The sequence below is a fragment of the Falco punctatus genome (assembly GCF_963210335.1).
Source record: "Falco punctatus genome assembly, chromosome: 19".
Classification (NCBI taxonomy): Eukaryota; Metazoa; Chordata; class Aves; order Falconiformes; family Falconidae; genus Falco; species Falco punctatus.
Window position 1 is genome coordinate 2,731,677 of NC_137599.1, and position 27,553 is coordinate 2,759,229.

General features: G+C 70.4%; 1 protein-coding gene across 2 annotated transcripts; it reads left to right on the forward strand.

Moving 5' to 3' along the window:
* The first annotated feature begins 2,587 nt into the window (after window positions 1-2,587).
* Window positions 2,588-27,107, forward strand: RARA (retinoic acid receptor alpha). Of its 2 annotated transcripts, XM_080369363.1 has the most exons (9): window positions 2,588-2,787; window positions 9,954-10,264; window positions 22,983-23,131; window positions 23,226-23,367; window positions 24,370-24,530; window positions 24,617-24,793; window positions 24,895-25,099; window positions 25,337-25,495; window positions 26,463-27,107. In XM_080369363.1, exons 2-9 carry the CDS (start codon window positions 10,087-10,089, stop codon window positions 26,672-26,674), a joined length of 1,383 nt encoding a protein of 460 aa, XP_080225489.1. In that variant the 5' UTR covers window positions 2,588-2,787; window positions 9,954-10,086; the 3' UTR covers window positions 26,675-27,107. The 2 variants fall into 2 exon arrangements, with proteins under 2 accessions (XP_080225489.1, XP_080225490.1); XM_080369364.1 differs by lacking the exons at window positions 2,588-2,787; window positions 9,954-10,264 and adding an exon at window positions 16,293-16,676.
* Window positions 27,108-27,553: the final 446 nt, after the last annotated feature.

Genomic DNA, 27,553 nt, shown 5'->3' on the forward strand with positions numbered 1-27,553 from the left:
GGGGACCAAGGGGCTGGCAGGGCCCACTCTGGCCCGTGTGCCCTCGCTCCCGCGCACGCGTGCCGTGCTGTGCCGGGCTGTGCCGTGGGCAGCCCTTGGTGCGCGTGTCCGGCTGCGCGGCTGCCTGCGTGTGCGCGGTGGGGGCCCAGTGTCCCCTCGGCGGTGTCCCCGCTGCCCCGGCCTCCCTGTCCTCCCCTGCACTCTCCTTACATAAGCGGCCACGTGGCGGGCACGGCCGCCTCCCGCCGCGCCGTCACCGCCAGCACCCAGATTCCATCTGACAGCCCCTTTCTGCTCCGCTGCGCTCGCACCGGGCACCGGGGCCAGGGGTGCGGGGCAGGACCCCACACGACCCCACCACGCCAGCACCAGGCTCTGTGCCGGCTGGGGGCTGTGGGGCCTCGAGCGGATGGGGACATCGGGGACACTGGGGATGCAGCCCTGCCCCATGGCATCTCCTGCCCACGCCCTGGCACCCCGACACCCTACCGGACCTCGGCACCCCGACGCCACCGGCCGGGCTGGACCCCATGGCCGGGCAGGATCCGGCCCCACGGGCAGCCCTGTGGCGGGGTGGTGTGGGGTCCCCGGTGCCCGGCGGCTGTGCCGGTGGGCCACGGAGGGGGCGGCGGGCTGGCCGCCACGCACATCTGGGAGTGATTTGGCACATTCCTCTGGGCTGAGCACATGCCGGCAGCTGGGCTTCGCTGCGGCCGGCAGCCCCGGCGTGCTGGGGAGGGGGCTGGTGGCCACACCAGGCTCTGGGTGCCCGGGCCTCGCTGCCTGCGGCGTCCTGCCTCGCTCTGCTGAGCGCCATGGGGAAACTGAGGCACGGTAGCTGCCCGGTGGGCACCCAGCCCTGCCGGTGGGCACCAAGCCCTCCTGGTGGGGGTGCCGCAGAGCCTGACAAGTGCGAGGGTCCCCCAGGACCCCCCTGGGGTGGGTGTCCTCAGCACCCAGACTCCTCACACGTGTGGCACCTCCCACCCCACTGCCCCCCCCAGCCCTCACACCACGGGGCAGGGCTGTGCCGTGGGTTAGGGGCTCCTGGGTGCCGCTCCTGGCCGCCCCCCCGCCAGGGGTGGCAGGGCCTGGGTCACCTCCTGCCTCAGTTTCCCCTGGCAGCAGGCGAGGACCGGCGGAGCTGGAGATCTGCTCAGCCCTGTCCTCGCCCTGGCTCTGGGTGGTCCAGGAGCTTTGGGGGGGGTGTGGCCCCAGGGGCTTTGGGGGTGGGTGGGCGCCCTCCTCTGCCCCATGGGACCCAGCCCTGGGGCATGGGGCTGTGCCACGGCTGTGCCAGGGTTGTCCCAGCACCCCAGTTCTCCTTTTTCTTCCTTTTTTTTCAGAGTGAAGTTGCTTTTACCCCTCCTGTGCCCTCGGTGGGCTGCGGGTGGGTGGCCTGGGGGGTGGGGTACCCGGGGAGGGGGCTGGTGCTGTCACTGTGGTGGGGGTAGCTGGCAGGGGCTGGGGTGTCAGAGATGCTGACCCGTGTCCCCATCCCTGTGGGCAGTGGCTCTGCTGAGGGCAGGCAGCCAGGGACACCCCCCACCACCCCCCCCCTGGGTACAGGCACTCAACAGTGCCAGGGGGACATGGGTGACCCGCAGCCCTGCCCCTGGGTACAGCACACCCCCACCCTGCCCCCCCCGGGGCAGCGCAGGGAAGCCCCAGCCCTGCCCCACACCCCATCCTGCTTAAGCCCCCCAGTCCTCCCCAGCTCTGCCCCCCATCCCAGGTGAGCAACCCCACCTCACCTGGGTGCCCTCTGTTCTCCCCCCACCCTTAACAACTAACCGCCCCCCCGGGCTGCCCCCACCTTCCCCCCAGGGTAGTCTCCCCCTCCCTCACATGGGTGCCCTTTGTCTTCCCTCCACGGTAGACATACCCACCCCCAACCTAGGTGCTCCTTGTCCTCCCCCCAGGTTAGACACCCACCCTACACCCCCCACACACACACCTGGGTGTCCTCTGTCCTCCCCCCACCCCCAACAACCACCCCCCTCCACTGCCCCCATCCTTCCCCCGGGGTAGATCCCACCACCTGGGTACCCCTTGTCCTCCCACCAAGGGTAGATCCTCCCTCCTTCACCTGGGTGCCCCTTGTCCTGCCCCCCTACAACCCCCTCCCACCTGGGTGCCTCCATTTCCCCCGCCCCCCGCCGCTGCCCCTTGTTCTCCCCCAGGATATCCCCCCCCCCCCCCCCCTCTTTCCGCTTGGGCCACCCCTGCGTGACCCACAGAGCAAGAACGCGGTGGGCACACCGGAGAGGGGCAGCTAAGCTATGTTGGTGCGGCCCCTTTAAGAGATGCCCCCCCCCGCGGCGGGTCCTCTCTGCGCGGCGCGCGCACCCACTTTCTCCCCTTCCGCCTTCTGGAGACTTCAAAGAGTTACAATGTAGCTCTGGCCACGCCCACGCCACGCCCCTCCAGCCAATGGGGCACCGCCTCCGGCGGCGCCCCATTGGCTGGAGGGGCGTGGCGTGGGCGTGGCCGGCGGAAAGGGGCGTGACCTCTCTCCCTCCCCCCGCCCTCCGCCACCGCCGCCGCCGCCGCCCCGCCCGGCCCAGCCCCGGGTAAAGTTTCCCCGCGAGCACATGACTCGCAATGGCCGCGGCCGCCGCTCGTTAAGCGCCCCCCCCCCCTTCTCCCCGTTACCCCCTCCCCCCTCCCCACCTCCTTCTCCAACCATCCCCTCAGGCCGGGCTATACCGGCACCTCCGCCGCCATGCAGCCACCACCGGGAGCTTCCCGGTTGTAAGGATCCCGGTGGGAAGTCTCCGTGAGCAGGTAATGAGTGCCCCCCACCCCCACCCCCCCCGGATCCATCCGTGGATCCCCGCTGGGAAAAGGCGGGGGGGGAGGAATCCGTTGCGGTGGGACACAGCGCGTCGTGCCGGTGTTTGGGGGGGGGTTCGCCGCGTTCGGGGGGGGTGGGTGCTGTCCCGCCGTGCAGCCGGGATTCCCCCCCCGCCCCTCCTCACCGCCCCCCCGGTGGGTGCGGAGTGCGGGGGTGTCCCCGCCCCGGGTGGGGCTGCTGGGGGGTCCCAGGGCTGTGGGTGCCCCCCCCCTCCGCGACGTCCTGGAGGCAGCGCTGGGGATCCCCCGTCGGTAAAGCGGGGGGATCCTGGGGATCCCCCTCGCTGGGTCTCGGCGCGGGGGGGGGGGGGGGGCGCTGCCTGGCTGGGGCTACCGGTAGCCCCGAGGGGCAGCGTTGCCCCCCCGCCGCGGCTCCGGAGCGTGGCTTTACCCCCGCCCTTCCCCGGGCTTGGCGGTGCGGGGCCCCCCATTACCGGTGCTGGACACCCCCCCCATTACCGGTGCTGGGTCCCCCCTCCCGGAGCCGGTTTGCTGGGTGCTCCCGCCGCCCCCCCCCCCCCCTCCGCCCCGGGGGGCACCGCCGCCGCGGGGGCTGCAGTCCCACCCGCGGGGGGGCCCGAGCCACCGTCGCGGAGCCGGTTGCTGGTTGCAGGGAGCCCCCCCGGATCGCCCCCCCCATCCCCATGGGCCGCCGGTGCGCGCAGCCACGGGCCCCCCCCTGCGGCGGGGGCGGGCGGGGGGGGGGGGACCGGAGCCGCTTCCCCTTTTGGGGTGCGGGGGGGGCCGGGCCTGGCGGCGGGGCCCGGCGGGTGAGCGGGGCCGGGGGGCGGCGGGGCCGGGGCCGGGGGGCGGGAGCGGCGTCTGCGCCGTTTCCTGGCCGGCGGGCGGAGGAAGCCATCGCTCTCCGCGGCTGACAGGGCGCTGGCGGGGCGGGGGGGGGGGGGCCGCCCCGCGGGGCGCCGACCACCGCCTCCCCCTCCACAGCAGACCCCCGGGGTTACTGGGACCCCTGCGGGCTGGGGTGGGGGATGCCCCACCGGTGCTTCCCGCGGGGGGGGGGGCGGGAGCAGCCCCCAGGCACGGCTGCTGAGCCAGGGAGGGGGGGAGCCGCGGCAGAGCCCCCTGCCCGCTGTGGTGGTGGTGTCCCCAAAGCTGTGCTGCTGACCTTTGACCTCGTTGGGTGGCAGGGGCCATGCGTCGGCCCGGCGAGGGGACACAGGGGGGTCCCCTCGCCGCCGGGGTGGCCGTCCTGCTTGGGGGTGCCGGGCAGGCTTCGGCCGGGGGCCCTGGGCCCAGCACCCGGAGCGCCGGCCTCTGTGCCGGGATTAGCGGGTGCTGGCGCAGGGGCTTAGCGGCCCAACGGCCACTGCTCCCGGGCCATATGTCACCTGTGGGCCTCGCACCCTGCCCTTGCGGGTGACCTTGCTGCGGCGCGGGGACATGCGTGGCCCAGCGGGTACTGGCACCGGGGATGCCGGTGGGTGCCCGGTTCCTTCATCCGCTCCCCCCGCGGGTGACGAGGCTGCCACCAGCCGGGACAGCGGGGAGCAGGGCAGTGCCCCGTGCCATGTCCCCCGCTGCCGGCGGGTGCCCTGGCATGCCCGCCGTGTCCCCGGTGCTTGGTCCCGGTGAGCCCGGGGAGGGCCCGTGCTGCCGCCTGCCCTGCGGCGCTGGGATTCACCATCTCCGCGGCTCCGGCTCTATTTATAACCAGGAGGCTCTGGCATGTCAACGTGCCACGCTCGGCTGTGCCGGCGGCGGGCAGAGGGTGTCCTGGGCCACCCGCGCCGATGACAGCGCTGTCACCGAAAGAGCAACTGGGCTCTGGTGTCCCCCAGCCCTTGGTGGGGTGCTACTGCAGCACTTCGGGGTGCCCCGCACCGGTGGAGCTGTGGGGTGCTCACAGCGCATCCCTGGAGCCCCCCGACACCCTGGGCACCCTTGTGCTGCAGCGTGTCCCCCCTCTCCGTGGCAGTGCCAGCCCTGGGGCTCGGGGGGAAGGGCTGCGGTGCCAGCAGGCGCAGAGGGGGGGGGGCTGCGATCATATCTGCGGTGACACATGTGCTGATTACGGAAAATGGGTTAATCTCCCTGCGGCTGGAGGCGGCTTAGCAGGGGGGTGGCTCGTGGCAGGGCCCGGCGAGGGGCCTCGTGCGCCTGCCCTGGCCTCTGCCATCCCTGGCTGAGCCGCCACTGCCAGGCTGTGACCAGGGCCATGGCAGTGCCACACGGCCGCATGCCGTGCCACGGGCCTGCTCACAGTGCGGTGGGTCACGGCGCCTGTGGCACGCTGTGGTTTGCCCCCCCCCCCCCCAGCCCCCAGGTATGCCAGGTCGCAGTGCTGCCCAGCTTGCTCCCAGCTCCCCAGAGCTGGCCCAAGCCGGGGGCACGGTGCCACCAAATCCCGGTGTCCGGGGGTGCTCTGCGGCTGCCTGCCCGCTGCGGCCACCCATGCCAGCCCCGGCCGCCGTGTCCCAAGCAGCCCCGTGCTGCGGGCCGGCGGCGCAGCCAGCTGCACTTGTCTGCCGGCTGTCGCCGAGCCAGAAAGGGCTGTCTGGGGCCTCGCTGTTCCCGGCACGCCATTCCCAGGGCGCCGGCTGTGCGCGCCGCATCCAGAGCTAAAAACAACCGGGGCCGCTGTGAGCCGCGCCACCATCCTGCAGCTTCCCGGGAGCCCGCAAGGAACCGGGACGGGGCACCCCAGGAGTGGGAGTGGGACTGTCCCGGCAGGGCTGCGGGACCTGCGGTTCCCTGGGCTTGTCCTGAGGGTCAAGGCTGCACCGTGTGGGGGGGAGCCCGGCTGGGATGCGGGGTGCCCCCCTGCAGCACCAGGGTGGGGGTGGGGGTCCCCAGGGTGCTGCGGTGTGAGGGGCTGGGGGGCCGACTGGGCCTTTGGGGCTGAGCTGGGCTGGCTCGCTCCTTCCAGGATCCGGCAGGCCGGCACCCATGGCATCGCTGGTGGCGGCGGCGGCGTGGCAGGGTCCTGGGGGCCGTGGCAGGGGCCGTGGCACCTGTTCCCACAGAAGAATGGCGTGTCTGGTGACGGGTGCAGGAGATGTAACCGGAGTGGCGCGTTCCCGGCGTAACCGGAGCTGGTCCAGCCTCGACAGGTGGAATTTCAGTTTGTGGCGCCCAGCCGGCAGCAGGATGTGGGGGTGCCGGGGTGAGGACCCACGCCACGGGGCTGGCGGCCGCTCCCTGGGGTGCCTCTGTGCCCCCACAGAGTGGAAAGGCCAGCATGGACACCATCCCTGCCGGCAAGGGCACCGTCCCCCCTGGCCAGCGTGGTGTCCCCGGCCCTGTGTCTGCACTGGGGGAAGCGGTGTTGGCCGGGCGTGGGTTGGTGCTGGGACGTGGTGGCACCGGTGCTGCGCAGGGACCTGGGTGTGCTGCTGGCCCCCGACAGCAGCGTGCAGGTCCTGGGGGCCACGCTAGCCCTGGCACCCCCGGATCCCCTTGAAGGAGGGCTGCGGGCAGCTCTGGCCCCGGTGCGTGGCGGCTGTGCCGAGCGTGTGCCGCTGGCTGCGGCCCTGCCGCCGCGCTGGGGCATGATTCACGCCTGCCCGGGGACGTGAGAAACGTGACGGTGACTCACGGCCCAGATGCTGTGGGGATATGGGGAGGGGGTCTCACCCGGTGGCCCTGCCAGGGGGGCACCTCACAGCCCCTGCACGGTGCTGGCGGGGCAGGGGGGGCAGTGGTGTGGGGGGGCAGCCAGTCTCTCGGCCTCGCGTGTGAGGCCACCCCAGGTCGGGCGCTGACAGCAGCGAGGAAACCGCAGGCAGCGACCGCACAGCGGCTCCGGGCGCTTCCTGCCATGCCCGAGAGGCTGCCAGCCCGGGGGGGCCACCCTGCTCTTCCTGCACCGGGGGGCACGGCACCCCCTGCCTGCTTCTGCCCGGGGCGGCTGGCCACCCGGGTGTCCCCGGGACCTGTCCCGGTGAGGATGGGGGATGTGGGCAGCAGCCCCCTGACAGATTTGGGCGTCAGAGTGGGCTGGCAGGGGGCTGGGGTGGGAGGGCTCCAGGGTGGCAGGGGAGCAGGTGACGGGCTCTGGGGTGGTGGCAGAGCAGGGGCGCGGGGTGGCAGGGAAGCAGGGTGACGGGGCTTCAGGGTGGCAGAGCTCTGGGGTGGCAGGGAAGCCAGGGTGGCAGGAGAATGGGGTGATGGGCTCCGGGGTGGCAGGGGAGCAGGGGGACAGGTTCTGGGGTGGCAGAGGAGCAGGGTGACCAGCTCCAGGGTGTTGGGGGCTCTGGGGTGGCAGGAGAATGGGATGACGGGCTCTGGGGTGGCAGGGGAGCAGGGTGATGGGCTCCAGGGTGTTTGGGGCTCTGGGGTGGTAGGGTTGCAGGGTGACAGGCTCTGGGGTGGCAGGGGGCCGCGGCAGCCGGGCTGGGGCTGAACTGAAACCTGGCCGCCTGGGAATCGAGAGTGGCGAGGGGAAGCTGCGGGCAGGCGCGCGGTGCCCACAGGCATGACAGGAAGGGCTTGGTCGCTGCCCGCTGCCCTGCCAGGCACCCCAGAGCAACCCCGGCCCCGTTTGCCCCCGCAGTGCCAGGGGGGGCCAGGGCGGTGCCCCCGCGCACCGGCGTGTCACATCCGGGTGCTGGCGCTGCCATCGCCCTGTGCCCTGGCAGGAAGCACGGCTGGCTTTGGTGGCACTGGGGCTGGGGGTGCTGCCTGCACCGGGGGCTTTCGGGGAGCTGGTGGGGTGGGATGGGGGGATGCTGCCTGGCCCCCTTGGCAGGCAGGGCTGGGGGTGGGGTGGGTGTCATGGCGCCGCTGTTGCGGTGCTGCCGTCTTGGTGCCACCATCCCCGCTGCTCTGCCGTTAGCGTTGGCCGTGCCAGGCGCAGGGGAGCAGAATGTAGCCCTGCCCCGGTGTGGGCAGCGAATCCAGCCGGGGGCTGCGTTTTGGGAAGGAATCCCTTTGGGGGGGTGTGGGGTGGGCTTGGTGCCGCGTGTGGGGGTCAAGGTCAGAAGGCAGCTTGGGCAGCAGTGGTCCCCCATGGCCATGCCGCTGCTGGCGCTGGGAATGGCTCCGGTCTGTGCATCCGTGCGTCCATCGGCTCCCGGGGGCCACCCCGGCCCGGGTGGGAGGTTCCTCGTGGCTGGATTTGGCCCGAGCCCCGTGGCAGTGTTTTCCGCGGGGCTGGAACAAGGCGCTGGATTCCAGGAAGCTCCAGGCCTCGTCCAGCTCCTGCCGGGGACTGGAGGAAAAGGCGCCGGGGAGGGTGAGCGTGGGCCCCCGCCAAGGGGCTGCATGGCCCCTGGCCCCACGCTGCTGCCCAGGAGTGGGACCCCCATTTGGGACCCCTGGGATAGCCAGACCCCCCCCCGGTCAGGGGGAAGCCGTGTGCCAGCATCTGTACCGGCGCCGGGGCCCGTGGGGGCTTCTCTGGGCTGCAGCTCTTCCTGCCCACGGAGACCCACGGGAGTGGGGCTGGCAGTGCCCCCTGGACCCTCCTGGCTGCTGCTGGTCCTGTGGGACGTTGCGGGGAAGGGTCCAGCAGCCGCCAGCCGGGTTTGGGGTGCTTGGTGGTCAGGCCGGCGGTGCTGGCCTCGCTCGGTCCCAGGCCGGTGGCGTGCAGGGGGGGGTGCAGGAGCGGGTTGAGTAATTGGGCCCCGGCGTGGCTGGCGCGGTGCCCGGCGAGCGCTTGGCACCGGCAAACATAAACAGTTCTTCCCGCGCCTCCCTCCCCCCGGCTCCCCCCGGCCAGCGCGGCTTGGGGGCCACGGCCCGGCTGGGGGGCCATGGGCAGCCCCTGTGCCGTGGGGCTGGGGTCCCTGCAGTGCCATGTGGGGACCCTGCTCGAGGCCTGTCCCCTCCCTGGTGCTGAGCCGTGGGTGCCGGGCTCGGGTGGATGCTGACCCAGTGTCCGGCGCTGTGCCCGTGGGAATCCTGCGCGTGCTGCAGCGCCCAGCGGGGCACCCTGTGCCGGGGGGGGGGGACACACGGATGTGACACCCACCCCAGCTGCTGCTGGGTCCCCAGCCCGGGCCAGCCGGACTGTGGGTCTCCCCATAGGTCCTCCAGCGGGTCCCCATCATGGGGGGCAGCGGTGGGGCTGTGGGTGCCAGGGTGAGGTTGGGGGTCCTGCTCCCAGTGGGTGCACCCAAGTGGGTGCTGGGGGGGCGGGCAGGGCCATGCCCATCCCGGCCCCTCCCCAGCGCCTCGCCGGGCGGCCCAGCCTTGTTCCTCTGGATCCTTTTCCGCCTCCGCGAGGCCGGGAGCCAGCACTCTCGGCAAATAAACAGCCCCCGCCGGGCCCTGCGCCAGCGCTTAAATAAACAGCCAGCCCGGGATTGTGAAAGCCCCGTGCCCCCCTTCCCACCGCTGCCCCCCAGCCCGGCCTGGGCCCTGGGGTCCCTGCCCCGCTGGGCTGCTGTGGGAGCTGCCGCCGCCGCCCAGCACACGGCACAGCCTGGCACATGGCACGACGGGCAGAGCCCAGCCCTGTGGCGCTTGGCCAGGCTGAGCCCCCCAGGTGCCGGTCCCGGTGGGGTTGAGCCCCCTCCCACCCTGCAGCCGGGTGGCTGAGCCCCGTGGCGCTCGGTGCGGGCATGGGGGGAGCAGAGCCCGAGTGGGCGCGTGGCCGTGACAGCAGAGCCGGGCTGGAGCAGAGCCGCTGTCCTCAGGGGACCCTGGTGTGCCTGTGCCCCCCCCCCCCCCCCCCAACCTCCCCTGGCTGCCTCATAGCCCCCTGTGCTGGGGCAAGGGGTGCTGCCCCCCTGGCACCCCCCATGCACCCCTGAACCCAGGCCAGACCTGGGGGAGGGGGGCAGGTTTGCAGCCGTCGCGTGGCCCCTGGCCTTGAGGGGGTGCCCTGGGGGGCCACAATGTCCCCATGCCGTCCCCCTGTGCCCTCGCCCGCTAAGCTGGGATTAGTGACCTGCGCCTGCCAGGCCCCGCCGGTCCCGGTGTCGTTAATCTGGGGGATTGTCGTTAATCTCGCGGGGAGCGCCGGGCCCGGCCGGCTGCGCCCTCCTGGGGCCGGGAGGGGATGTGACCCTTGGGGTGGGGGGTCTGGGGAAACTGAGGCACAGCTGGTGGGTGCCACCTCGGGGTTGGGGCCCTGGGTTTCCCAACCCCTCTGCTAACCCCCCCTCTTTGCTCTCCCCCCCCCCTACCCCCAGCAGCATCGCAGGAGCCAGCGCCACCAGCAAGGACAGCCGCCGGGCATTGGGGTGCCCACGGGCCCCATGCTCTGCTCGGGCCCTGCGCCCCGCGCCTGAGAGCTCCCCCCCCGCCACGCCGGAGACCCCCACCATGGCCAGCAACAGCAGCTCCTGCCCCACGCCTGGAGGGGGGCACCTCAATGGCTACCCTGTGCCCCCTTATGCCTTCTTCTTCCCCCACATGCTGGGGGGGCTCTCGCCGCCCAGCACACTGGCTGGCATCCAGCACCAGCTGCCCGTCAGCGGATACAGCACCCCCTCACCTGCCAGTGAGTACCGCGGCCTCGTGGGGGGGGGGTGTGGGACCCCCAGTGATGGGGTTGTGTGTGTGTGGACCCCTCTGTGCCGGGGTTGTGGAACGTGGGTACAGACCCCAGGCTGCTGCTCCGGCGCCACTCTGTAACCTGCCCAGGGTGGTGGCACGGGTGAAGGCAGCTGGGGGGTCTCCCTGCTGTCGGCCACCGCCTCGCCCACCCATGAGGAGCTGTGTTTGGGGGGCACTGGCACGTTGGTGGGAGGGAGGCGAGCGCCGGGTGCTTCTCGCAGTGTGTCCCCGTTAGTGCTGCCGCTGGGGAAACTGAGGCAGGGAGCGGGCAGTGGCACCTGGCGGGGTGTGTGTGTCAGTTAATTGCTGCTGTGTGGCCGCCTTCGTTAATGGCCGTGTTTATACCCCGGCTGTTAACGGCCCAGCTGGCCCTGGTTAGGGGCCGTTGGCTGTCCCCGTCCCCGGCACCCACCGCGGTCAGGCTGGCGGACGGGGGGCTCGGTGGTGATGGGGGGCTCGGTGGTGGCGGGGGGCCCGGTGTGGCGCTGCGTCCCCACGGCGGCTCTTTGTTCGCCGGCGGCGCGGGGGCCGCCCGTGGGGGAGGCGATGAAGGCAATCATCGCGTCTGCTCCTGATTCAATTTCCCCCTGACAGGGTCGTCCATCACGGCCCCGGTAATCACCGCCCCGCCGCGCCGGCAGCTGGGAGCCATGGGCGGTGGGCTCCGGGCCGGGGTCCTCCCTGCGCCGTCACCCCCCAGCCCTCAGCGTGCCTCAGTTTCCCTGAACCCTCGCTGGGTGCCACGGGGCAGCTGCTGGATCCTGCCACCCCTGCGGATGGGTGCCATCGCCGTGCCGCCATGGGTGCCCCGCGGCGCCCGCCGTCGGGGAGGTCCCCGTGGGTCGGGGTGTGGCAGGGCCCCTCCGGCACAGCCCTGGCCCCGGGGGACGGTGCAGGCCCGGGCAGGGCCGGCCCCGGGTGCTGTCCCCCGCCGGAGCCGCCCCGGCGGCGGTGGGACCCAGTGGGACCAGTTCAGCGACTGGGTGTCGGCGGGTGGGGCCCCTCCTCCGCGCTGGCTCTGGGGCCATTCCCGCCGCGCAGTGTTGTGGGAACGGGTCGGGGGGGGCCACCTGTCCTGCCCCCCCCCCCCCGTCCCCCCCCCATCTCTACACTGGGGCTGGGGTCCATGGGCAGGGCTGGGGGTTGCCCTGGGGCTGATGGCAACCGGGTGAACCGTGCCTCAGTTTCCCTTTGGCCTTCCCTGCTGGGGTGCCCGGGGGTCCCGGGGGACACAGGGAGTGGGGGCACCGTGTTTGCACCCCCCCGTAGCACCCGTACAGCCGGGTGGGTGTCCTGTGTGTAGGTCCTGCAGTATTTGGGGTGTGCCCACATGAGGTGCCCCCGCTCTGGCTCCTGGTGGTGGGGCCAGCAAGGAGGTGCTGGGGTCTGTGTCCCAGCTGGGAGGGGGCCTGGGGGGCTGCGGAGGGGCTCAGTGTGGCCCCCCCGCCTCGTGTCCAGCCCACCACCGGCCCACCCTTGCCAGATGTGCTGCAGCTGTACGGCCCCGGGGCTGATCCGGCTGGGACCTCCTGGGGGTGCGGATGCCCCCCCGGGGTTCAGATAGGCACCCTGCTGGGTCTGTGGGTGTCGGGATGGGGAGCCGGGGGGGCAGTGGGGCTGCAGGGGTGCTGCCGGGGCCGGATCGGGCCCCTGGGGTGCTGTGTGCTTTGCCCTTGGCATAGGTTGGCCATACCCTGTTTGTGGTGCTGGGGGCTGCCCTGCCCGCTGGGGGTGCGGGGGGGCCTCCTGCACCCCCCTGGCCTGAGGAGGGTGTCCCTTAGTGCCGGTGTCAGAGCGCCTGGCAAAGGGGAAGTGAGTGGAGGTCCCTGGGGATCCCTGGCATTGCTCCCCCCGCCCCCCCCCCCCTTCCCCCCCCGGGCCCCGATGTGGGGCACCCCAGGGTGGGCGGGGGGCACCGGGGGACACCCAGGGTGGCTGTGGGGCCTCTCTGCGTTCACAGTGGCGTGTGGGCATAAGTGAGCTCACATGGTGAGTGTGCACACTTGGGGGGGGGGGGGGGGGGGGCTGTGTGTGCGTGCCTGCCTCGTGCAACTGCGTGTGCATGGAGCTGCATGTCCACGGTGCTGTGCGCGTGCGCTGTCGGCTGTGCGTGCCCGTGTGCGCACGCCTGTGTGTGCACACCCACGTGTGCACGCTGGGCTGGGCGTGCGCGTAGCCAGCGTACACGGGGCTGAGCGGCCGTGCGGGGGGGTGAGCGCGCGTGCACTCAGTGCCAGCCCCCCCCCCCCCCCCCCCCCCCCGTGTGCGTGTGTCTGTGCCCGCAGTGCACGTCGCGCGGCCGCCGATGTGCCCGTGCCGCGTGTGTGCACGTGTGGCGGTGCCAGCGCCGTGCCTGTGCCCTCATCCCTGTCCCAGGGGCTCTGCGGTGGCCTCTTGCCGTGGGGTCTGGTTGGCCCTGGGGGTCCCCTCCCCGCTGCTGGCCCAGGCGGGGGTCTCGGGGGGGCTACGGCAGATTTCTGCCCACTGCCCCACAAGGGGCTCCCTGGGCTGCCACCCCCAGCCCACCCTCCCTCTGCCCTGGTTCCCAGGCCTGGCTGCGGGAATCGGGACCCCCGTGCGGCCCCCTCCCCTGCGGCCGGGCCCCCCCGACCCCACTCTGGGCTGCCGGGACGGGGGGCCCCGCGGCCGGGCCCGGCGTGTCACCCTACCCGCTGGCTCCGATTTCCTCAGCGCTGCAGCCGCTCCCCCGCAGCGCCCCGTAATTAATTAATTTTTAAAAATTAATGAGCAAAACGTGCTCCCTGCAGGCCGGGGGCCGCGGGCAGGGGGTGGTGGGGCTGGGGGGCCCCTCTCGGGGCAGAGGCCGGGGAGTCCCTGTGGGGTGCGGTGCTGGGGACCCCCTGGCCCCCCCATCGCCGCCCTGGGAAGATTGATGATGCTGAGCTGGGCGCTGGGCCCCCGCGCCTGGGAAAGCCCATTACGGCGGAGGTTTTCTATCACTGTCACGGGGGCCGGGGGGAGCCGCCTGCGCCGGCCGGGAATTTGCCGCGCTCAAAAGCCACTGAAGGGGATAAATGGGGTCTTTTGAAGTGGGTGGAGGGGAGGGGGGCTGCAGGGCCCCGAGGTGCTGGCGTGATGCTGGGGGGAAGGGGCTGGGGCCAAGCACCCCGTAACCCAGGCTGGGGGGGGGGGGGGGGGGGGGGGGGGCGTTGCATGGGGGTTCCCAGCATCCCTGCCCACGTCACGTTGTCCGCTAGGGCTGTGACCCCGCAGTCCCCGAGCTGTGCCCGCTCCAGGTACAGCGGTGTCCCCCATGGTGTCCCCATGGGGTTTGTGGCTGGGTCTCCATCATGCTCGTGGGGGCATCTTGTGTTCCTCGGAGCATCAGTGACCCCCCACCAGTGTGGCCAGCAGGAAGCGGGGCTGGGGGGTGCTGTTGATTGGGGGCCCCATTCCAGTGTTGCCCCATTCTAGTGTCACCCCATTCCAGTGTCACCAGGCACAGAAGTGTCCCCTGGCGTGTCCCCATGGGGTTTGTGGCTGGGTCTCCATCATGCTTGTGAGGGCATCTTGTGTTCCTCGGAGCATCGGTGACCCTCACGAGTGTGGCCAGCAGGAAGCAGGGCTTTGGGGTGCTGCTAAGGGGCCCCATTCCAGTGTCACCCCATTTCAGTGTCACCAGGCTGCTGGTAGGGCAGTGGGACAAGGTGCTGGGACAGATGGGGTGTCCCCATCCCCCTCGTGCCGTGGGACTGCGTGCGGAGCGCTCCCCTCGCCCAGTTCCTCTTGGCTTCTGCATTAAGGCTTTGGGTTTTTTTTGGTTTTGGGGTTTTGGTTTTTTGTGTTTTTTTTTGTAATCTCTGTTTCTTCCTGTAGCCACCGGCGCGGGACAGGAAGCGCTGCCCGGTGGGATGGCCACCGGCCTGCGTGCCATGGCCAGCCGTGTCACAGCCCAGCCGTGCGGTGCCATCGGCCCGCGTCCCCTCCGTCCCCTCCGTCCCCTCCGTCGCAGCCACATTCTTTCCAGCGCTGGTAAATGAGTCAAAGCAGACATTTGTCATGTTCGCTGCAGGAAGTTGGAGGAGCGCTGGGCTTTTGTTCAGAAACCTGCTGGCTAAGCAAAGCCTTTGACTTTCTATTATTATTTAAACAGGCGCTGCTGATCCGCAGCGCAGGCACACACGCACACACATGCACACACATACACATACATACACACGCACACGCCTCCCGGCCTTTTTTCTTATTCTGGTTGGTTTTGTTTTTGGGGTTTTTTTGTTTTGTTTTCCTCCCCTTTCCTCCCCTCTCTTTGGGGGGGCAGGTTGGGAACGGAAGTGGGGTGGCCCTGGCTGCTCACTTTGGGGCCGGGGCTGGGGGTGCTGCTGGCGTGTGCAGGGCTGTGGCGTGTGGGTGTGCAGAGTGCGCCTGTGCTGGCGAGAGGGTGCCCTCGGCGTCGGGGTGTGCGTGCACGCACAGTTCTGGGTGTGTGTATTGCCCTGTATCCTGCATACTGCTCTGTGTGCACACATGCACACACGCTTGCACACGTACATCTGCTCGTGCACGCTCCCTGCTTGCTTCATGTGGCTGTGCAGGGCTGGCGTGTGTGGTAGTGCCCACATCTGCCCAGCTGTGCACACGCATGTGCTTCTCCTGTCCCTGGGCCCTGCAGCACCCTGGGCACAACTGTGGTGGGCAGTGCCAGGCTGGGGCACCACGAACCCTCGTGGGGTCCAGAGGCTCCGTGCCCGCTGTGGAGTGGCCGTGCTGGTGCTGCTGCGGTGTTGGAAGCAAGGATAGTGGGTGAGACGGTGCAGTGGGGAGGTGGCACTGCCAGTGCCTGTCCTACTAGCCCGGCTGGTGGCCACTGTCCTTGGTGCGGGTCCATCCTTGGTGTGGGTCAGTCCCTGTCTGGGTGCAGGCAGCGGTGCTGAGCCAGCTGTGCTGTGTGGGGTGACACTGGTCTGTGCTGCCACTGCTTGGTGGCCCCAGGAGGGGCCCTGGCTTTGGGGCGTCAACTCCAGTGGGGGCATGTACATGGGCAGCGTGGTGGGGAGGGCTAGTGTGTTGTTCTCTGCCCTCATGGGCCACATGCAAGCACATGCGTGTGCAGTGGGGCTGTGCGCATGCGCAGATCCAGCAGGGATGTGCTCAGCTGTTGTATGTGACACCATGTCCCCACCAAGCACAGCATGTATGTAAGTGTGCAGAAGGAATGCACATGTGTATGTGCACACAGGACAGCCTGTGTGCACATATGCACACACGCATGCACACGCACACCCCCCCACCACCATGCAGGGGTGTAGTGGGACCACACACAGGCCCTCTGCCGCAGGGATGCCAACAAGCACATACCCTATCATGCAGCAGGAACATGTGTGCACACGCAAGCACACATGTGTGTAGTGGGGGTGTGCATATGCACACACACAGATCCAGTGGGGCATGCTTGGCTGCTCCTTGTGCTTGGTGGGGACATGGTGCCACACACATGTACGTGTGTGCAGAAGGAATGTGCACGTGTGTGCGCACACAGGCTGTCCCACGCGCACCCACACGCAGCCCCCACACGCAAGGGTGCAGTGGGGGCACGCGGGCCCTTCTGCAGCGGGGATGCAGACGGGCACGTACCCCATCACGCAGCGGGGACACGCATGCACACGCATGCACACCCACGCGCACACGCCTGTGCGCCCCCCCGGGCCCCCCAGTGCGGTGGCACCCGCACCCCGGGGGGCGGCCGGGGGTCAGGGCGAGGTGAGCCCTTCCCCGCCGGGTTCACCCGCAGTTCACCCGCATCCCATTAGGCAAATGAGCCGCGGCCGCCGGGCAGCCCCCGGGCCCGGGCAGCCCCCGGCCCGCTCCCGCCTGGCGCTGGCCGAGCGGAGCGGGGCGGGGGGGCGGCCCCGCGGCGCGCAGCGGGTTAAGGCTGTGGGGAGGCGGCGGGTGTCGGGAGGGACGGGGGCTGCCGGAGCCGCAGAGCCGGCGGGGCTGCGCCTTCCTCCCCTCCCCCTCCTCCTCCTCCTCCTCCTCCTCCCCCTCCCCCTCCCGCCGCCGCCTGCCCGGGCGCGGAGCGGAGCGGCGGGGCCCCGCTCCCCGGCTGAGCGGCGGCGGGGCCATGGCAGCGCGGCGCGGGGCGCCCCGGGGGCCCGGCCGCCGGGGGGGGGGAGGCCGCTGAGCGCCCGGGGCCGCCCCCACCGCCGGAGCGGGGGAGCCGCCCCCGCGGCCCCGGGCCATGTACGAGGGTGCGGCGGTGGCGGGGCTGCCCCCCGGCCCCTTCCTCCGGATGGATTTCTACGGGCCGGGCCGGGGCTGCCTGCTGCCCGAGCGCGGCCCCCCCGCGCCCCGCGGCGCCCCCCGCCGCCCCCCGCCCTGGAGCAGCTCCGGCCGCTGTAGGTACCTGCGCCCCGGGGGCGGCCGGGCCCCTCACTGCGGCCTCGGGTGCCGGCCGATCGGGGGGGCGGGGGGGGGGGCGGCGGGGATGGGAGCTGGGAGATGAGGGGGGGATGGGTGCTTGGCGCGGCGGGAGGGGCCGAGCAGGGTGCTGGGTGCTGGGCCCGGGGGGTGCTGGGCTCAGCCCCCGTCCCTCCCCGCCCGCCCCATCGCGGGCCGAGCTGTGCGCAGATGCCGCCGGCTCGGCCATAAACAACCCGCGTCCCATTTCGGGGGGAGCCGCGCCGGGGCTCCCCTCGCACCCCCTTCCCGCGGGGGGGGCCGCGGCAGCGCCGGCTCCACCGGGAATTGCATTCCCTCCTGATAAGGGCTCCGACAAAATCCAATTAACTACAGAGCCGCTGCGCCTGCTGCTGCTGCTGCTGCTGCACGGGTGGAGGGGGGGCGGTAGCGTGGGGCCCCCCCCGGCCACGACCCTGCCAGGGATCGGGGTCCCCCCCTGGGCTGGGGTGTCCTGGGTGCTGGTGTGGGGCTCGGCCAGTCCCGCTCCCACTGGTGGGATCCTGCCCTCTGTCCCTGGGGGGGGGTCACAGCACAGTGTCCCCCGGGGTCCCCCACTGCCCTTGGGGACGGGCACCCCCCGGTGCTGTGGGGCGTGGAGGGCGCGCGGGCGTGGGGTGGGCGGTGGGTGCCCGCAGGGGTACAGGCATCGCACCCCCAGCTGCTGGCTGGCCCGGGGGCTGCCACCCCACGGGGGGCACAGGGCCCTGCTGAGCTTTGTGCCCACTGCGCAGGGGGGCTCTGGAGGGGGTCCCGTGTCCCCCCCCAGCGGGCTGCCACCCAGCCTGGCCTGGCTCCCAGGGGCCACCAACGCCATAACGGCCTGGGGAAAGTCCTGCCGGGCTCTGCTGGACTTTCACCCCTTCCACAGGGTGGTGGTGGGGTTGCCTCGCTCCTTGGGGGGGCAGCGAGCCCCTCTCCCCGTTGCCGGTTCCCCCTTCCCGCGGCGGTGGCTGGTGCGGTGCCTGTGGCTGGTGCTGGGGGGGGGGGCTGCAGCCATGGCCCCCGCCGTCTCGCTCCCCCCATTGTCTCAGGGCCGCTCGACCTTTCCGCTGGCATCAGGCATGAGCATGGCGTGAGGGGCCTTTGTCTGCAGCTGGGGACGGTGGGGGGCTGCTGCGGGGGCTCCTGCTGCCTCTGCAGGGGGGGCTTGACTTCGGAGCCCCCCAGGGCCAGCGGGGTGCAGGCAGGGCCTGGCGGGGGCTGCGTGGCCCAGGCTCCAGTACCATGCCCTTAGCGCAGCAGGACACCCACCCCCCCCCGACCCCACTGGGGCGGTGCTGTCCTCAGGGGGGCAACTGGAGGCCACCCCCCCGCCCCCCCCCCCCATGCCCCCAGTCCTGCGGGCGAGGGGCTGCCCGGCCTGAGCCCCCTCCCTGTGGGCTGCAGCTCTGAGTGGACACGCAGCTGCGGTGCTGTGCAGGGCCCCTGGCCCGGCCAGGACACCTCTGGGCTCTGGTCACGGTGACCATGACCTGGCGGGCGCGTGGGTGACGGGTGCTGGCGGGACTCCCTGGCAGGGTGCCCCGTTCCCTACGTCACGTCGAGGTGCCGTGTCTCCCCAGCCCGGAGATGCCAGCCTGCGGCGTGCCTTAGCGGTGTCGGGGGCGGCCGTGCCGTGCCTCAGTTTCCCCAGAGACAGCTGTGGCTGTGGCTGGGCTCTGCCCAACGGGGCTGGCCCCGAGGTGCTGGCTGCTGGCCCGGCGCCGGTGCTGCCCTGCCCGGCGGGACGCCGTCTCGCTGGCGCAGGGGGAAGAGCTGCTCCTTGGGGCGTGGGGGGGGGGGTGTGGGGGGGTGTGGGGAGCCCTCCTGACTCTGCAGCGGGGCCTGGGGACACCCCCACACCACAGCTGGGGAAACTGAGGCACGAGGCGGTTCCCAGGGGGTAGTGGAGGGGCTCGCAGGAACCCACCGAGTCAAGCGGGCATCCCGTGCCACTGTGGGTGGTGCTTCGGGGGGGGGTCTCGTGGGGGGGGCGGGCGGTGTGCGTACGTGGGGTTGGGTTGTGCGTGGGCACCACCCCACTGGGCACAGGGTGCCCCCGTGTGAGCTGCGCTCCGTCACCCCGGGCTGGCCGGTGGCACGCAGCCAGCGCAGCGCTGCGGCGCGGGGGGGTGGGGTGGCGGCGCAGCAGATGGGGGGGAGAGTTGGGGTGGCAAGGACCCCAGTGCTGGTGGTGAGCAGGACCCCTGGGTCTGCTGGGCAGGGTGCCCCATGGGGACCTGGCAGGGTGGCAGCGCCTGGCGGGCTGAGCACCGTGCCCAGGGGCCGGACTGGGCACCCCCCAGCAGGGCACCCCGGCTGCTGGGACCCTCCTTTCCCCCCTCCCGTGCTCCCAGAGAGGTGCAGGAATTCAGGGCATGTGGGATCCTCGTCCCTGGGTGGGCGCCCACTGTCCTGCCTGGCACAGCACCCCTCGGGGTGGGCTTTCCTCTGCACCCCCCCACTGCAGAGCCCTGCGCCCCATCCCGGCTCTGGCCTGGGAGCGATGGCCGGTTGTTGGGGGGGGTGGCAGCAGCCCAGTCTGCTGTGCCCCCCCCGGGCCCTGGCAGGCGGCGTGGCCCCGCGGGCGCTTTCCCACGCCAGGGCGGGGGTGCCGGGTGTTGGGGTGCCCCGGGGTCCCTCGGTGCGGGCAGGAAGCGGCCGGCGGGGCGGCTGGCGGGGGCGGCGCGTTCGCCCGGGGATGCTGGCGGAGCTGCAGCATCTGGTCTGCAGCTGGGCTCTGCTTCCTCCGGGCGGGGGGGCGGGGGGGCCGCCTGCATCCCTCCTGTTCCAGGAGATGGGGCTGGGGGAGGGGAGGGAGCCGGGACAAACGGGGTCCCTGGGGTCCCCAGCCAGACCTTCCTGCACCCAGCCCTGCAGGAGCAAGGGTGGTTTGCACCCATCCTGCCCGCTCAGCACCTTTGGGTGCTGCTCTGTGCCCACCTCCTGCCCCGCAGGGGTGCGAGGGGCGCCCAGGCCTGATGCCAGGGTGAGGGGCTGGCTGCGGTGCCTGTGGCCCCGTCCCCACCCTGGTGGCACGGCGGTCCCTTCGATGGTGGCAGCGGTGGCGGGGGATTCCCGTGGCGCTGGCACAGCCGTGCCTGCCTGGGGATGCCAGCGTGCGCCGGCGCGTGGGGGGGGGGGGGGGGAAGCGGGGTCCCCTCCCCCCCTCCGCACCCAGCACATCAAAATCTTGTCAAATCTGCATTTTGTGAGTGCAGCTCTTCACGAGGAAGTTCTTAAATTATATAAAAGAGGCGATAAATTATAGACGACGTTCGCTCAGTCACTTTAATGGCTCCGCTCCCTCGAGTGGCAGCGGTGATTTATTCAGTGCCGCCCGGGAAGCTCTGCCCGGCTTGCTCGCCTCCGCACCCCGCTCGCTCCTACTGCACCCCGAACGCTCACCTCCGCACCCCACATGCTCGCATCCCACCCCGCACGCTCATGTCCCACCCTGCGCACTCGCCTCCACACCCTGCGCACTCCTGTCCCACCCTCACACTCTGTCCCACCCTGCACGCTTGTATCCCACCCTGCACCCTCACCTTCACGCCCTGCATGCTCGCCTCCCTGCTGGCTGCACACTCATATCCCACCCTCACGCCTCCACACCAGCACACCCGTATCCCACCCGCACGCTCATCTCTGTGCCCTGCACGCTCATATCCCACCCGCACACTTGTATCCCACCCGCACAATCACCTCCGTGCTGGCACGCCGTATCCCACCCTGCACGCCCGTATCCCACCCTGCACGCTCGTATCCCACCCAGCACACCCATATCCCACCCTGCACACCCGTATCCCACCCTGCATGCTCGTATCCCACCCAGCACACCCATATCCCACCCTGCACACCCGTATCCCACCCTGCATGCTCGTATCCCACCCAGCACACCCATATCCCACCCTGCACACCCGTATCCCACCCTGCACGCTCGTATCCCACCCTGCACACCCGTATCCCACCCTGCACACCCGTATCCCACCCTGCACGCTCGTATCCCACCCTGCACACCCGTATCCCACCCTGCACGCTCGTATCCCACCCTGCACACCCGTATCCCACCCTGCACACCCGTATCCCACCCTGCACGCTCGTATCCCACCCTGCACACCCGTATCCCACCCTGCACACCCGTATCCCACCCTGCACGCTCGTATCCCACCCAGCACACCCGTATCCCACCCTGCACACCCGTATCCCACCCTGCACGCTCGTATCCCACCCAGCACACCCGTATCCCACCCTGCACGCTCGTATCCCACCCTGCACACCCGTATCCCACCCTGCACACCCGTATCCCACCCTGCACGCTCGTATCCCACCCAGCACACCCATATCCCACCCTGCACACCCGTATCCCACCCTGCACACCCGTATCCCACCCTGCACGCTCGTATCCCACCCTGCACACCCGTATCCCACCCAGCACGCTCGTATCCCACCCTGCACGCTCGTATCCCACCCTGCACACCCGTATCCCACCCGCACGCTCACCTCCGCGCCAGCATGCTCACCCGTCGCTGTTGTGCGGGGCAGGGGGACGAGCACAGTGGGGTGGGTGGCTTTGTCCCCACTGTCCCCCTCCCTGGCCCCGTCTGCACCCAGGACCACTGCACAGTGGTGGCACAGCCAGGCTGGGGACCCCCACCCATCATCCGTCACCCTCCTGAACCCCAGCACCCCGCAAGGACCCCCCCTCGGCTCAGCTCGGGGTGGGTGTGGGGTGGGTGCCCCTGGCCTGTCCCCGCAGCACCCTGAGTGTGGCGGGGCCCTTTTTGGGGCGCAGGGGCTGGGGGGGCGGGGGGGGGGGCGGACTCCCCCGGCGGGCCAGGCCTTTAATATCCTGTTTGACTGGTTCGCTTGGCTCTGCTGCAGAAAAACATTCCCAAACATCCCGGAGCAGCCGGGGAGCGCTTAACCCCTGCCTGGCTGCACCCCGCACCGGGGACTGCACCCCGTCTGCACCCCCCCCCCCCCATGGCTGGGGCTGTGCTGGGGTGGGCGACGGGGCTCATCCCGGGGGGCTCAGGCATCTTCTGGGTGGTCCTGGGGGGCAGGAGCGAGCTGGCATGTCCCATGAGGTGCTGGGGTGAGACACATCCCGTGAGGTGTCGGGATGCAGGCACATCCCGTGGGATGTTGGGGTGCAGGGGGGAGCTGGCACACCCCGTGGGATGTTGGGGTGCAGGGGGGGGCTGGCACATCCCGTGGGATGTTGGGGTGCAGGGGGGAGCTGGCACACCCCGTGGGATGTTGGGGTGCAGGGGGGGGCTGGCACATCCCGTGGGATGTTGGGGTGCAGGGGGGGGCTGGCACATCCCGTGGGATGTTGGGGTGCAGGGGGGGGCTGGCACACCCCGTGGGATGTTGGGGTGCAGGGGGGGGCTGGCACATCCCGTGGGATGTTGGGGTGCAGGGGGGAGCTGGCACACCCCGTGGGATGTTGGGGTGCAGGGGGGGGCTGGCACACCCCATGGGATGTTGGGGTGCAGGGGGGGGCTGGCACATCCCGTGGGATGTTGGGGTGCAGGGGGGAGCTGGCACATCCCGTGGGATGTTGGGGTGCAGGGGGGGGCAGACGTGTCCCAGGAGATGTTGGGGTGCAGGGGGCACAGGCTGCACCCTGCGGGCTGGCGGGGCCGTTGCAGCACGTGGTGGCTGGGGCTGCCTGCTGCAGGGATGGGGCCAGCGCTGCCCTCGGGGCTGTCCCCCATGGGGGGGCCGTGGGGTGCCAGCGGGGTGCTGCCGTGACCGTCCCCTCTGGGGGGGCCCTGCCACCGGCTGGGGGGCAGCGGGCAGGCCCAGGCTGTGCACACGTGTGTGCCCACACGTGCAAGCGTGTGGCACTGCCCCCCACCCCCCTGCCCCCCGCCCTGGCCCTGCACCATGCTGGCCCCACGGATGCCATCGGTGCCACCCACACGGGGGGCTCCTGGGATCCCAGCTTCTTTCTTTTCTTTTTTTTTTTTCTCTTTTTTTTTTTTTTTTTTTTGTCTGCCTGAATTCCACATCGTCTCTGTGGCCTGGAAATGTCAACTTGCATCTTCCCAGCTCACGTCCTCTCCCCGCTGGCCCCGTGTGACCTGGCCCCGTGGTCGGGCAGGGCTGGGGTGGGCAGCGCACGGGGGCTGCCGGGACCCCTGGCCCCAGGGGTCAGCCCTGGCGCTGTCAGGGGGTGCAGGACGTGGGGGTCCCCACAGGGCCAGCCCTGCCTGGGGGTCTCGGTGCCCTGAGTGCCGTCCTCTTCCCTGCAGCGGTCGAGACGCAGAGCACCAGCTCAGAGGAGATCGTGCCCAGCCCCCCCTCGCCCCCACCCCTGCCCCGCATCTACAAGCCCTGCTTCGTCTGCCAGGACAAGTCCTCGGGGTACCACTACGGGGTGAGCGCCTGCGAGGGCTGCAAGGTGAGAGCTGCCAGCACCCCATGGCGGGGTCACCGTCCCCTCGGGTCCCCAGGGTCCCCAGTTGGGCACTGACTGGGGTCTGTGGGGTCCCCAGGGCTTCTTCCGCCGCAGCATCCAGAAGAACATGGTGTACACGTGCCACCGGGACAAGAACTGCATCATCAACAAGGTGACGCGCAACCGGTGCCAGTACTGCCGCCTCCAGAAGTGCTTTGAAGTCGGCATGTCCAAGGAGTGTGAGTGTGACTGGGGACGCGAATGGGGACAGGGATGGGGACAGGGACCGGAATGGCATGAGGATGGAGACAGTGATGGGATGGGGACAAGGATGTGGTTGGGGACAGGGCAGTGATGGGGACACCCTGCCTGTGTGCAGCTGGGGGGGGGTGCCACAGTTGGCCATCCCGGCAGCCCCAACCATGTGCCCAGCAAGGCCGTGGGGGGGGATGGGGGGGCCCCCCTAGGTTTGTGTCGCAGCCCGGCTGTTGCCTGGGCAACACATGATTGATGATGTCAGAGATAAATGATGCTGACGAGGCCTCCCGGTGCCTGCATGCCAGTTGTCATGGTGCCCGGCTGTACCCCCTGTGCGACGCGGCATCACCGGGGGTGGGTGACCGGGGGTGATGGCTGCTGGGGCGCAGCTGCACCCCCCCCCCCCCCCCCAAGCCCTGCCCCATCTGCCTGCCCCTGTGGGGCATGTGACCCCCCTGGGAGGGGGCTGCCAGCTGCCGGGGGGGGCCAGGCACTGCCGGGGGTGGGTTCAGCATCCCAGGGACTGCATCTCACCCTGCACCTAAGGGGGCTCCTGGCCCCCCCAGCCCACGGAGGCTGATCCCTGCTCCCCCCCCTGTCTCAGGCGTTCTCTGCACACCCCCGTGACGAGCGCGGTGCCTCAGCTGCCATTTTCCCTCTGTGGTGTTTTTCGCCGCTGTATCGGCACTGCAGAGCCGAGCTGAGCACTGTCCCCATGGCAGGGGGTGCGGTGTTTCCCCCCTCCCACGGGTGCTCTGTCACCCCTAATTGCCTCCTAATGACCTGAGGGCTTATTTAAAGGAGAGCTGCGAGAGGCTGGCGGCTCCGCTGGCCGTTTGTCACCGCGGCTGATCCCGTTGCTGGTGGCCGGGTCCTCATCCTGCCCTGGGCAGGGGAAGGGAGCGCGGTGGAGCTGACCCCCACCCTGGGCAGGGGCTGGGTGGCAACGGGGCTGGGTGACGCTGACCCTGCTGTCCCCACAGCCGTCCGCAATGACCGGAACAAGAAGAAGAAGGACGTGCCCAAGCCGGAGTGCTCAGAGAGCTACATCATCACCCCCGAGGTGGAGGAGCTCATCGAGAAGGTGCGCAAAGCCCACCAGGAGACCTTCCCTGCCCTCTGCCAGCTTGGCAAATACACTACGGTGAGTGTCGGCGGGGGTCTAGGGGGTCCTGGGGAGCATGGCAGCCCCCCCCCGGCGGGCCCTCACCCCTCTGCCTCCTGCCGCAGAACAACAGCTCGGAGCAGCGGGTCTCCCTGGACATTGACCTGTGGGACAAGTTCAGCGAATTGTCCACCAAGTGCATCATCAAGACGGTGGAGTTCGCCAAGCAGCTCCCCGGCTTCACCACGCTCACCATCGCCGACCAGATCACCCTCCTCAAAGCCGCCTGCCTCGACATCCTGGTGAGGGCAGGGGCTGGGCTGGGGACAGGGCTGGGGAGGGGACACCAGGCTGAGCCCCCCCCCCCCCCCCCGTGCTGTGCTCACCCCCACCCCACCCCCAGATCCTGCGGATCTGCACGCGCTACACGCCGGAGCAGGACACCATGACCTTCTCGGACGGGCTGACGCTGAACCGCACGCAGATGCACAACGCCGGGTTCGGGCCCCTTACCGACCTGGTCTTCGCCTTCGCCAACCAGCTGCTGCCGCTGGAGATGGACGACGCCGAGACGGGGCTGCTCAGCGCCATCTGCCTCATCTGCGGAGGTGGGTGCTGCAGGGGGTTACAGGGACAGGCACCCACCCGGCGCCCTGGCAGACCCCCGGCACCTCCTCCCCAAACGGCTGGATCAAGCAGCCCCCCAAGTGATGCTCTTTGCCACGGCACAGCCCACCCCGGTGACCCCTCCCCACCGGGAGCTGGGCTGTATCCGTACCCACGGGGGAACGACAGGATGTGTGCTGCCCCCCCGTAACTACTGTTGTCCCCCCCCCCCTCCTCAGACCGCCAGGACCTGGAGCAGCCCGACAAAGTGGACAAGCTGCAGGAGCCGCTGCTGGAGGCGCTGAAGATCTACGTGAGGAAGAGGAGGCCCAACAAGCCCCACATGTTTCCCAAGATGCTCATGAAGATCACAGATCTCCGCAGCATCAGCGCCAAGGGTGAGGGTTTTGGGGTGGGGGGGTGCCCTCCTGCAGCTCCGTGTCCTGGGGCTCAGCACCACTGCGGGGGGGTCCAGGTTGCTCATCCCCAGGGCACAGCATCCTCCGGAGGGGATGAGGGAGGGGGCACCCACAGCACCGTGTCCTCCAGGGACACTGGGGACGTGGCCAGGTCCCTCGTCCTCAGCACCTGGCGGGGGGAGCAGAGCCAGGGGAGCTGGTTTGGGGGTGTGGAGTTGGGGGTACTGGGTTTGAGGGTGCTGGGTTGGGAACACCCGTTTGGGGGTGCCAGTTTGAGAGTGCCAGTTTGGGGGTGCCAGTTTGAGGGTCCTGGTTTGGGGGTCTGGGTTTGGGGGTGCTGGTTTGGGGGTGCCGATTCAAGGGTGCCAGTTTGGGCATGCCAATTTGGGATGCAGGTTTGGGGGGGGCTAGTTTGCAGGTGTGGATTTGGGGGGGCTGGTTTGAGGGTCTCAGTTTGGGGGTACCAATTTGAGAGTGCCAGTTTGGGGATGTGGATTTGCGGGTGCCAGCTTGAGGGTGCTGGTTTGGTGGTGCCGGTTTGAGAGTGCCAGTTTGGGGGTGCCGGTTTCAGGGTGCTGGTTTGGGCACGCCAGTTTGGGGGTGTGGATATGGGGGTGCCAGTTTCGGGGTGCCGGTTTGAGGGTGTGGATTTGGGGGTGCAAATTTGGGGGTGCTGGTTTGGGCATGCCAATTTGGGATGCTGATTTGGGGGTGCCGGTTTGGGATGCTGGTTTGGGGGTGCCAGTTTGGGATGCTGGTTTGGGGTGCTGGTTTGGGGGTGCCGGTTTGGGATGCTGGTTTGGGGGTGCCGGTTTGGGATGCTGGTTTGGGGTGCTGGTTTGGGGGTGCCAGTTTGGGATGCTGGTTTGGGGGTGCCAGTTTGGGATGCTGGTTTGGGGGTGCCGGTTTGGAGGGTACCAGCTGCTGACCCCAACGCTTCCCCCAGGTGCTGAGCGGGTGATCACGCTGAAGATGGAGATCCCGGGATCGATGCCGCCCCTCATCCAGGAGATGCTGGAGAACTCGGAGGGCATGGACACGCTGGGGGGGCAGCCGGGTGGCCCCCGCGGGAGCAGTCTGGGACCCCCCCCGGGCAGCTGCAGCCCCAGCCTCTCGCCCAGCTCCAACCGCAGCAGCCCGGCCACGCATTCGCCGTGACCCGCGCCCGGCGCGCACCAGGACAGAGCCCGGCACGTGGCGGGGGGGGGGGCACCCCGTGCCTCGACCCTGGCTGCAGCCCCCACTGGGGCGGACTCCTCGGCAGCCCCCCCGCCGGCGCAGCCCCGGGACACCCCCCGCCGGAGCGGACCCTGCGGGGAGCCCTGCAGCCCCCGGCCCCCCTCCCGGCCCGGGCGAAGCACGTTGGTTGAGTCACATTTCAGGGGCGTGGGGGCCCTTGGCCGTGTCCCCGGGGGGGGACACCCCGGCCCCACCAGCACCAGCACACACGGGAGCGCGACCACCAAGCCACCCCCCCAGTCCCGGCTGTCCGGCGGGGCGGGGGGGGGGAGGGGAGCCAGCCAGACCCCGCACGCCGAGGAAGCAGAGTCATTTAAAAGAGAAAAGAAAGCAAAGTATATATATATATAAATATCTATAAATATCTATAAATACGTTTTAAAACCTTTGTAAAAGTTTGGAGGGGTTTTTAGGCCTGTGCAGGTGATGGGGGCACGGTGGGTGCTGCCGGGGGTGGGGGGGTGGGGGGGTTGGGGGGTGGGGGCACACGGTTTATTATTATTAAATATTTTTTTTTGTTGTTGTTGAGATTTTAGTGGTTTTAGAGTCGGGGGGCGCTGGGCGGGCCCTGCCCTGGCCCCCCAGGTGGGGTGGGGGCTGTGGGGGTGTGCGGCGGTGCCAGCCCTGGCCTTGCGGGGAGCGGGGTCCGGCCCTGCCGGCACGGGGAGGATGGGGGGGGGGCGGGGGGGGTGGGGGGGCTGGCTCCAGAATAAAGTTTATTTATTCTAGTGCCTGGCTCGTTCTTGCTGCCGGGGCAGTGGAGGGTGGGGGGAAACACGGGGCTGGGGGGGAACCAGG